General features: G+C 39.1%; 1 protein-coding gene across 4 annotated transcripts in view; it reads left to right on the top strand.

The window, feature by feature from the left end:
* LOC126339866 (probable ATP-dependent RNA helicase DHX34) overlaps positions 1–12,039 on the top strand; it is a 179,130-nt gene that overhangs the window by 102,855 nt on the left and 64,236 nt on the right. For all 4 annotated transcript variants that reach the window (XM_050001668.1, XM_050001669.1, XM_050001670.1 and 1 more), the window contains one exon: positions 3,656–3,844. In XM_050001668.1, the coding sequence (XP_049857625.1) occupies positions 3,656–3,844 (189 nt within the window). The remainder of the gene's footprint in view (positions 1–3,655; positions 3,845–12,039) is intronic.

Genomic DNA, 12,039 nt, shown 5'->3' on the forward strand with positions numbered 1-12,039 from the left:
GCACCCCTTGTTGTTTTGCATGGCACTGTCACAGCACAGGCCTACATTGATGTTTTAAGTACCTTCTTGCTTCCCACTGTTGAAGAGCAATACAGTGACAGACTCAAATTTGTGGAAAGTCTTATTCCTCTTGTGCATTCCACATAGGGTGTATCAATTACTGTGTCAGCTTGATCCTTTACAAGAACTGGCTTCTCTTACTTTTGATCACATGTGCAGTTTATGTCCAACCACCATTGCAAATGAACACATGTCATAGCAGTGCAAGTTAAATTCTACTGATGCCACAAGAAACCAAACCAGTCACACAGGATCTGGGCAGCCAATCTTCACAGCCTGAGCCATAAGTGTCAATTTGCCCATGCCCATAATGACTCTGTGCAGACTCTGTGGTGCACAACACAATTATCTGCATAGCTCCAGAGAAGGAACTGCGCCAGATGGCTTTACTCTTTGAAAACCCACTGTTGAGAGAAGTTTTACAAATAACATAATCTTTTGAAATTTCTCAAGCAGCAAGTGACAAAACTGACAGTAGTGTTACAAGATGTGCCCACTAGGATGACAGGTAGCTTGCACAAGGAAGTCACAGTGGTGGCAGTAAACAAGAGGGGCCCCAGTGCCTAGAAGACCAAGGCCAGCCCGAGCAACTGCGACCACCACAACACCAGCATCAGCATTCTCTGTTTCCATCTTTTCTTATTTTGTCCAGCGTGAACATTCGGTGTGCCCTAAGCACTTGGCAGAAAAAAGGCAAGGCCACATTGCCTCCGTGTATCGTTCGCCAAAGGTTACTAAGGATATGGACATTTAACTGCAATGCTTGTGACTTCTCCCAAAATGTTTATCGAGTTAAGAGTGTTTTTTCTCCAAATGTTCCAGCTACAGGTTGACACAGGTGCTGCAGTTATGTTATTGAATTCTCAAACCTATGTGAGTTTAGGCTCGTAGCCATTGCCACCAGTCCTGCTTAAGCTGGTCAGTTATAACAAACAGAATACTGTGCTGTTGGGACAATTTACAGAATCTGCCTCTTACAAATCAGTGGTACTTTCCATTACATTTTTGGTAGTAACTGGATCCGTGAATCAAATCGTCCTGCAACAGCTCTTGGTGGCCAGGCCACACAGAGTCCTGATCCCACCTTTCATCACGAAGAATTGCTTTGCTCCATCTTGATATTGAGATGCAGGCCGCAATTGAGGGTTTCCCAGTTAGGAGCTCTTGCTTGGCAACTGCCGTGTCCACTAACACAGTTCTCTGCCAGGTGGTTCAGTTGTTCAACAGTCTGTGTCGCCTGGCCACCAAGAGCTGTTGCAGGATGATTTGATTCACGGATACAGTTATGTGGCTCCTTCCGTGTATAGCGATTTTACGGCTATGACGAGTGGGGCCTGAAGATGGCATCAATGTAATGCCGAAACAGGTAGCACATAGAAGTTCATAAAATAAAATAAATTTCTACAATACATATGGCTGTTGGTAAATTATTGCATCAAGAAGTTCATGCCAGCCGTCATCCCATGATCCCTAATGGATCAACTAAGACATACAATAATAGGTGCTATTCTTGTTGTACTACAATTATAAAATCCATTTTCAACATACCAATGCTGATGTCTTCCCCTACCTTCCTGTGGATCCTGATCCCACCTTTCATCTCGAAGAATTGCTTTGGTCCCATCTTTATATTGAAATGCAGTCCGCAATTGAGGGTTTCTCAGTTAGGAGCTCTTGCTTGGCAACTGCCGTGTCCACTAACACAGTTATCTGCCAGGTGGTTCAGTTTTTGAACATGGCTGGCCTGATAAACTGTCACATCATGCTTCGGACTCTCTGCGCAACAATTTTTCCTTATGGTGTCACCTCTTTGTTTTCAATGGTGTTTTGCTGTTATCCGTGCGGACCTCTCTCCCAGAGTAGTCATTCCTACCATATTATCACATGAGGTTCTACTACTTCTCCACCAGGACCATTGGGTAGTTTCACAAACTAAACAGTTAGCTAGGTGACATGTATTTTGGCCTGCTCCCCGCCAACCATGGGAAAACACTCATGTAGACTTTGTGGGTCTCTTCTTAAATTCCTATGGGCTCTTGGCTGTGGATTCATTTTCCAGGTTTCCTTACATCCTCCGGTGTATGTCAGCTTCAGCTGAGGTAACAGTTCATACACTTTTGAGGGTTTCTTCTGTTGAGGGTTTTCCTTGTACCTTAGTTACTGATAATAGGCCCCAGTTTTTTCCTCGCATCTTCCAATTGTTTTGCTACCAACACAGCATTCATCATGTTATGGTTCTGCCATTTCACTCTCAGTCAAATGCTGAGGCGAAACAACTGATGCGTACATTCAAGTCCCAAACAAAAAACTTTGTTGTGAATTATTTGCCAGAGTATCCTCTTTCCATTGTATGAGCACCTATTGCATCATTCCTATGGGAGAGCAGAGCCCAGCTGAGTTGCTTTGTGGCCGGCAGTCATGCATGCTGCTCCACATTATGCCACCTGTTCCACCCCTGCCATTGTCGGGTTCGTCCGGCCACTCAATATCAGGATCGCCAGTATGTGCACAAGACTTTGGTCACCAGCCCAAATACATGCCAGCCACTGTTATCTGCCACCAGGGAAACAGTGAAGTCCATATGGCCAAAGGGCTGCTTATGCGTTGCTTTCATCAGTTGCACTCCTGCTCGCCATCAGAAGCTACCAGTTTGCAGGTGATGCTCCCATTGCCACAGCCCTCCATTGACCTCCATTTCAAGTCCATTGTTGCATGCTGTGAAGGTGCCCCTGTCCCATTGGCTGCCTCCTCTGTGTAGAGTCCTGGGGTTCCAGCTTCCTGGCACCAGGTGCCAATTTGTCTCCGGCCTTGGCTCCATTACCACAGGTTGCTGTTCGGGTCAGGCTGCCTCTAACAGTTCTCTCACCATCATTGCCTCAGCCACCATTGCTGATGGATACAGCCTGATCTCATATACACTGGGACCTTCCTGCTGATGGTGACACAGAGATGGCGATGGCACCTCCTCTGCAGTGCTGTCGTGGGACATCTCAGTGCGTTCCAGCCCTACAATCCAGTGCCCGACAGGCACATCATCCCATCTCCTGCCATTGGCACTAGCTGCTGCCACTACGCAATCAATGGATGTGGCTCTAACCAGGCTGCTGGCATCTGCTCTATCACATGGGCACACCCTCTCCACATGAGGGAGAGGTGTGCTATATCAGGTCAGCCGCCAATGCTGATTATTAATGAAAATTTAAGCAGCGGCAGGATTCGAATCCGGGACCAAAGACATTTTGATTATGAATCAAAACGCTGTCCCAAGACCATGGGTCCTTAGTGACCAATTACTCCAATGGGTTTTATTCTCGTCATCTACTATTTGATCACATGATGCACTCTTGATATCTTTAATTAGTTCATATGTTGCTTTCACTAAATTCTTATTTAATTTTCATTCTCATGTTGTGTGAGAGTTCCATCTGTGCCAAATATATGACAACATTTCTAAGTATTCAGATAAAAGAAATCCTGGAATAGCTAACATTAACAGTAATTGTCATTTAATTTTCTTTTGTATTGCTAGTATTTTTACAGTATCATTAAAATTAAGATGTACATAACTATTTAATTCGTATCAAATCTTTTTCAGACATCGCGAAAAGAACTGGAGTCAGATCATGGAGACCCTGTGACATTGCTGAATGCATTACGTGGATGGCTGGAGGTAAAAGCAGAGAGAGGGAGCAATTCTCGCACTTGGTGTCGTCGTAGAGGATTGGAAGAGCAGCGCTTTTATGAAATGATAAAGTTGCGCAGGCAGTTTAAAGAGCTGCTTCAGGTGAGAACATTCTACTATAATTCTCTTAGACTACAGTAAAATAATTCAATATCCAAATGTTTGTACAAGGATCTGTTATTATTTAGCTATACAATTCAGTTCAATAATAATTCAGTGATACAGTTCAGTAATACAGTGGTTATAAAAATGATTAGTATAATTTATAATTGTATAAACGGTGTTCTCCTCCTCTGTCTGTTCATTATTTCTTCATTCTTTCAGAAATTATTTTTCTTTCCTCATTTGAGATCACCCTTCCTGTAGTCATTTCATTGGTATTTGCTTGTAGTCTGGTTTGTGTGTCTTGCAGTAGTTTGGTTTAGTCAGTTTATCTTTTAGGCTATGCAATGTAACTTGGAGTTCTCTTATAGTTTTTTTTTTAATTTCTGTAATCTATTTAATGTTGTGCCTACTATTCCACATTTTTTAATATTATTCTCTTACTAATTCCATTTTTTGTTGTTCTCATCAACTATCTAAAGAATTACCTCCATCTCTTGCTCATCGTGCTCATTACTGGCTCTATTTTGTTGTATACTGTTTCATTTGAAGCTATTCCACAATGTCCATTTGCTTGATATTGTTTGTTTATACATGTCCTAAGTATTATTCTTTCCATCAGTTTCTGCTGTATTGGATGTTTTGAAGACATTTTCAGCTGCATATGTTATCTCTGGCTGTGCTGTTATAATGTTTTAATTTTGCAGTTGTTGATAGGCTTTTTTTGTTGTATATGTTTCTGGTTATGTAATTTACTTTGTTCAGATTATTTATTCTTTTTTGCCTTGTCACTTTCCTATTTCCTTTATGGTATGACATAAATATTTATATTTATGAACAATTTCGATTTCCAGTTCTTCTATTGTAATTTTGTTTGCAAGCGATGGATCAGTTAACATAATCTTTGTTTTTTAAACTATATTCTGAGACCAATTTTCTGTGCTATTTCTTATATCGATTTAAATTGTTGTGGGTTTTGTGAACATTGTTGACTCGGAGAGCCCGATCATCATACATCCCAAGCAGTTCAAACATATCATTTTCCACTCTTCCAATTCTTATGTTCTTTGGTTTATCCCTGTACCATCCTCTCGTTTATATTCCAGAGCACAGTTGAATAGTAAAGGCAATAGTTAGCCACCATTTCTTAGCTGTGTTTCTATGAGGACTGGTTCAGAAATTTGTCCTCTAAACTGGACTTTTGATTTGGTGCAGTCGGAGTAAATTATGTTGGTTTACTTTGTCTTTGCTGAAGTCTTAGATTCCTTAGAATATTTAAGAAGATCTACAGAGACAACCACATGCCTTCTTAAAGTCTACAAGTGTTACTGACAGATGGTTGTTGCATTTCCTGTAGTATGCCATAATTTTAAACTAATGATCTTCTCTGCACAACTTCTCCATCATCTGAAATCTGCCTGGTATTCCCCTAACTCCTTATTCCAATTGATTCTTCCACTTATGATCTTAGATAAAATCTTGTGTGTGCAGTCTTATTGGTGAATGATTGCCATGGTCCCGTGTTCAGGGAATTGTTCAGTTATCCAAATTTTTGTTGGAGACATGTGTAAGGAGGTCTTGACTGTGTCACTGGAATATCTCCCCATTTCAACAAAGCTTATTATCTCAATATACTTTATATTTTTCATCTTTTCAGTGCTTTTTCTATTTGCAAATTAGAGGGTCTAATTTGTTGTGTTTAATTTTTATTGAGGTATGTACATTGATTTGTCAGACTTTTTCATTCTTCTCCGTTCAGAAGTTTATTGAATGCTTTTGCCATGATTTCAGCATTTTCTTCATTACTGTGTGCCATTCTTCTATTTCCATCTTTCAGTATTAGCACAGGGGATTCATTTGGTTGTAATTGTTTCCCAAACATTTTCTAGTAGTTCCTGGGATAGGTTTTGTGGTAATTACCTTCTATATCATATAGTGGAGATGCTGTGAGCTGAGTCACAGCATCTCCACAATGTGGTGAGCAGAACCTTTCCTTTTCATAATATTGTTAATGTTGTACAGAGCTAATTATGTCATTATGAAACCTTCTCTCGATTTCCTTTAGTGTTTTGCATAAATTAGTTGCTTTCATTTCTGAGGTTGGTGGCATTTTCTTCTGTTTTGTGTGTTTGAAACTTTAACTGTGCTTGGTGTCTTTCTTCATAGAATTTACCTCATTCTGGTGTCCATGAAGTGTTTTCTTCGTGGATTTGAGGAAGATATATTCTCAGCTTGTTTTTTGAGACTTTGCACCATTTCCTCTAGGTCATTGATTAATTTGTTGTTTTTTGTCATTCTTAATTAGCTGATGATCATAGCTCCTGTGTGTTTTATTGGATTTTCCATTTTTTTTTTTTTTCTTTATGGAGTGTAGTGGAGTTTAATTTTAATTGTGTAGTGGTCTTAGCCTGTGTCTGCCACTCTCAATACTTTAATGTTGTAAATTTCCTTACAAAAATTTTTGTCTGTAAGGATAGCTGCCATTCTCCATTTCTCCAGTACAGATGTTTCCACGTTTTAAGGTTATTTGGTTTCCTCTTGAAATATCTTGATCTAGATATAACATTGCATTCTCTGCCAAGTTCTACAAGTCTTTGCTCATTCTTGTTTGTAAAGTTACTGACTGCATTTCCCAGTTATATTTTTATATTTTCTTTCTTTTCCCTACCGGCCATTGTAGCCTTACAATTTGTTCAAGACCAAAATTCAGCTACCTCAACCTTTGATTTTGCTAGATTTTTTGTTTTTGTTTTTGTTTTTTTGTTTGTAGGAGTGTGAGCACTTATTATTGTGTAAGTGTTATACATTGTTTTAATAGTTAAGAGTTCCAATTTTTGGCATTATTGCTTGAAAATCAATCATTGTATTTATTATTTTTATATTTACTATATATCCTGTTGCAAATTGAGAACATTGCTTCATGACCCTCTGCTGTGGCATCCCATTGTAAATTCTTTATCCTTATGATTCGAACAGGTCTTCTGTCATGTTTCTTATTTCTCAAAGCTCGACAATTAAAATTTTTCATTGCTGGATCATCTGTGGAGTTCTTGACTTTTCCAGTGTTAAGCAGTGAGTTTCTGACGTGTGTTGTTGCGTAGGTCATTTGCTTATGTTGAATCTTCTTATTGTATGTTAGTGTGCATCCGAGTGATTGCAAACACTCCAGTTCATTGCTGTCTTCTAGTTGGCTACTCACTGAATCTGACAGCCTTTACTTCCCTTTTTGGGCAGGTTGGTGATATATTTTTCCTAAAAGATCTTTCCATATCGGACTTTGAAAGATATTGAACCTTAGTTGAAGTAGGCTATGGTTTTTAACTGCAGATCGTGTATTTAGTCCACAAGAACTATTTTATTCTGCTAAAGCCTGCCGGCAAGCCAGTAAGGATGTGCTACCTAGGAGTATCATTGCTTCCGCTTCTGTAACAGCATTAGTAGGTATGTGGAAAAACAATCCCCTTTAAAAAGATTTTTCTCTTTAGCTGTCTGCCCTGTCTTTTGGCTGTACTCAGTGTTTCCACATGTCCCTTTGTTGATTATTGTATCTCACCAAAGTAATTCGTTGGTTGGGACCAGACACCAGGCAGTGAAGTGTTATCAACTCTATTTGATCTGATGGCACTGGTGCCATTATATCCTGGATTTGTCAGTGCTTTCAATGTTCTTGTTGTGGTCTTCAGTCCAGAGACTGGTTTGATGCAGCTCTCCATGCTACTCTATCCTGTGCAAGCTGCTTCATATCCCAGCACCTACTGCAAATGACATCCTTCTGAATCTGCTTAATATATTCATCTCTTAGTCTCTCTCTTATGATTTTTGCCCTCCACACTGCCCTCCAATACTAAATTTGTGGTCCCTTGATGCATCAGGACATGTCCTACCAACTGATCCCTTCCTCTAGTCAAGGTGTGGCACAAATTTCTCTTCTCCCCAATTCTATTCAATATCTCCTCATTAGTTATGTGGTCTACCCATCTAATCTTCAGCATTCTCCTGTAGCACCATATTTTGAAATCTTCTATTCTCTTTTTGTCTAAACTATTTATTGTCCATGTTTCACTTCCATGCAAATTCTTCCAGAAACAAATTCCTGACACTTAAATTTATACTCAATGTTAACAAATTTCTCTTCTTTAGAAACGCTTTCCTTGCCATTGCCAGTATACATTTTATATCCTCTCTACTTTGACCATCATCAGTTATTTGGCTCCCCAAATAGCAAAACTCATTTACTGCTTTAAGTGTCTCATTTCCTAATCTAATTCCCTCAGCATCATGCATCTTATATCCACCTTTCAATACACTGTCCGTTCCGTTCAAGTGCTCTTCCAGGTCCTTTGCTGTCTCTGACAGAATTACAATGTCATCGGCGAACCTCAAAGTTTTTATTTCTTCTCCATGGATTTTAATTCCTACTCTGAATTTTTCTTTTGTTTCCTTTACTGCTTGCTCAATATACAGATTGAATAACATCAGGTATAGGCTACAAGCCTGTCTCACTCCCTTCCCAACCACTGCTTCCCTTTCATACCCCTCAACTCTTATAACTGCCATCTGCTTTCTGTACAAATTGTAAATAGCCTTTCACTCCCTGTATTTCACCCCTGCCACCTTCAGAATTTGAAAGAGAGTATTCCAGTCAACATTGTCAAAAGCTATCTCTAAGTCTACAAATGCTAGAAACGTAGGATTGCCTTTCCTTAATCTATCTTCTAAGATAAGTTTTAGGGTCAGTATTGCCTCATATGTTCCAATATTTCTATGGAATCCAACCTGATCTTCCCCGAGGTCGGCTTCTACCAGATTTTCCATTCGTCTGTAAAGAATTCTTCTTAGTATTTTGCAGCCATGACTTATTAAACTGATAGTTCGGTAATTTTCACATCTGTCAACACCTGCTTTCTTTGGAATTGGAATTATTATATTCTTCTTGAAGTCTGAGGGTATTTCGCCTGTCTCATACATCTTGCTCACCAGATGGTAGAGTTTTGCCAGGGCTGGCTCTCCCACGGGTATCAGTAGTTCTAATGGAATGTTGTCTACTCCCGGGGCCTTGTTTCGACTTAGAACTTTCAGTGCTCTGTCAAAATTTTCACGCAGTATTGTATTTCATCTTCATTTTCATGCTCTTCCATTTCCAAAATATAGTCTTCAAGTACATTGCCCTCATATAGACACTCTATATGCTCTTTCCATTTTTCTGCTTTCCCTTCTTTTCTTAGAACTGGCTTTCCATCTGAGCTCTTGACATTCATACAAGTGGTTCTCTTTTCTCCAAGGGTCTCTTTAATTTTCCTGTAGGCAGTATCTATCTTAGCCCTAGTGATATATGCCTCTAAATCCTTACATTTGTCCTCTAGCCATCCCTGCTTAGCCATTTTGCACTTCCTGTCGATCTCATTTTTGAGTCGTTTGTATTCCTTTTTGCCTCCTTCATGTGCTGCATTTTTGTATTTTCTCCTTTCATCAATTAACTTCAAGGATTTCTACTAGCCCTTGTCTTTTTACCTACTTGATCCTCTGCTGCCTTCACTATTTCATCTCTCAAAGCTAACCATTTTTCATCTGCTGTATTTCTTTCCCCCATTCTTGTAAATCATTTCCTAATGCCCTCCCTGAAACTCTGTACAACCCCTGGTTCTGTCAGTTTATCCAGGTCCCATCTCTTTAAATTCCCACCTTTTTGCAGTTTCTTCAGTTTTAATCTACAGTTCATAAGCAATAGATTGTGGTCATAGTCCACATTTCCCCTGGAAATGTCTTACAGTTTAAAACATGATTCCTAAATCCCAGTCTTACCATTATATATTCTATCTGAAACCTTCCAGTGTCTCCAGGCCTCTTCCATGTATACAACCTTCTTTCATGATTATTGAACCAAGTGTTTGCTATGATTAAGTTATGCTCTGTGCAAAATTCTACCAGGCAGCTTCCTCTTTCATTCCTCACCCCCATTCCATATTCACCTACTACGTTTCCTTCTCTTCCTTTTCCTTCTATCAAATTCCAGTCACCCATGACTATTAAATTTTCATATTCCTTCACTATCTGAATAATTTATTTTATCTCATCATACATTTCATCAATCTCTTCGTCATCTGTGGAGTTAGTTGGGATATAAACTTGTACTACGGTGGTGGGTGTGGGCTCCATGTCTACCTTGGCCACAATAATGCGTTCACTATGCTGTTTGTAGTAGCTTACCCGCACTCCTATTTTTTTTTATTCATTATTAAACCTACTCCTGCATTACCCTTATTTGATTTTGTATTTATAACCCTATATTCACCTGATCAGAAGTCTTGTTCCTCCTGCCACCGAACTTCACTAATTCCCACTATATCTAACTTTAACCTATCCATTTCCATTTTTAAATTTTCTAACCTACCTGCCCGATTAAGGGATCTGACATTCCATGCTCCGATCCGTAGAATGCCAGCTTTCTTTCTCCTGATAACGACATCCTCCTGAGTAGTCCCCGCCTGGAGATCCAAATGGGGGACTATTTTACCTCGGGAATATTTTATCCAAGAGGATGACATCATCATTTAACCATACAATAAAGCTGCATGCCCCTGGGAAAAATTACTGCTATAGTTTCCCCTAGCTTTCAGCCGTTTGCAGTACCAGCACAGCAAGGCCATTTTGGTTAGTGTTACAAGGCTAGATCAGTCAACCATCCAGACTGTTGCCCCTGCAACTACTGAAAGTGCTGCTGCCCCTCTTCAGGAACCACATGTTTGTCTGGCCTCTCAACAGATATCCCTCCATTGTGGTTGCACCTACCGTACGGCTATCTGTATTGCTTAGGCACACAAGCCTCCCCACCAATGGCAAGGTCCATGGTTCACTGTTTTATTTTATAATTCAACCAAAGGGGCTTTAGACACACTCGATCAGCTAACTGGTACATATACCGCCAACAAACAAAAAACAGTAGATGGCCCATGATAGTTTTCTACAATACTCTTAACGTTTCTGCTTAAAATGCCTATGCCTTGTGGACATTGATTGACCCTAACTGGAATGCAAGAAAATTGACTAGAAGGAGCATATTTTTGGAGGAACTTGGTAAGTCACTTGTTGCAGAGCACACTGCATCAAGAAAGCATTTTCCAAGAACAGATCTTCCTTTGAGAATGGGCAGGAGCATCCAAGTCCCTGAAGGAGTGGCAGGTGTGGCCAATCAGTAACAACAAGAAACTCTACTAAACATGCACACTATAAGTTCTGTCCTTCAAGCAATAACAATTAAAAAACATGTTGTGTGGAAAGTGTAATAAACATGTATGCAAAACACGTTTTCTGCTTGTGACCAAACTTCAGCGAGCAAGAAGGAAATAAAGTGATATGGGCAGACGGACAGATGGTTGTTGAGAATGACATTTTTGGTGGAAGTGTCTGTTGTTCCTAATATACTCTGCATGAACATTAAAATAATAAATTTTCTTTTGTGAAGTTCTGTGTACTATTATTATTATTATTATTATTATTATTATTATTATTATTATTATTATATCACTATGATCACTAACAACGTACTGTAATCTAAAAATAGAGTCAGTGGCTTGCAACTGTCCAAAAAATACATGTGAGTAGAAGTTTTTTACAGCATTTTATTGTGTTGGGTCATATTGACCTAAACAGTACATTTGTAAAGTAGAAGTTAACAGAACAGCAGGGTTAAATCATTTCAATAAACTTACTTTCTTTCATTTGGAGACATGTTGCATAAGTGATTCCTATAAATTCAAAGTCTCCCTCTTAACTAGGGTGTTTAACTGATAAAAATTATGTTTATCAAAATTCACCACATGAACAACATAATGTACTGAGAGTGTTCATTGTAGACACCTGCAGTATTATTTGCCGTGTGGCATTGAAAATTATGAAAAAGTACTGTCTTGCTTGCAATACACATTCACTTCATGACTGTTAGCAACTGACAAGATCTGAAAATCTGTGATGTTCAGAGGTTCAGAATAAAAAAAAGTAATCAACAAGTCAGAGATAAGAGTAGGGAAGATAGAAACCAGTAAAATAGCAGAAATAAAGATGAACAGCCACAAAAATAAGCAACAAATAATATAGAAGAAGAAGCCAATGTAAGAAAAAGAAGAGGATCAAAATTGCAAAGTAAAGAGAGACAGAAAGGAAAAATAAATATATAAATATGAAAGAGTGGAAAGCTG

The sequence above is a fragment of the Schistocerca gregaria genome, chromosome 1, assembly GCF_023897955.1.
Source record: "Schistocerca gregaria isolate iqSchGreg1 chromosome 1, iqSchGreg1.2, whole genome shotgun sequence".
NCBI lineage: Eukaryota > Metazoa > Arthropoda > Insecta > Orthoptera > Acrididae > Schistocerca > Schistocerca gregaria.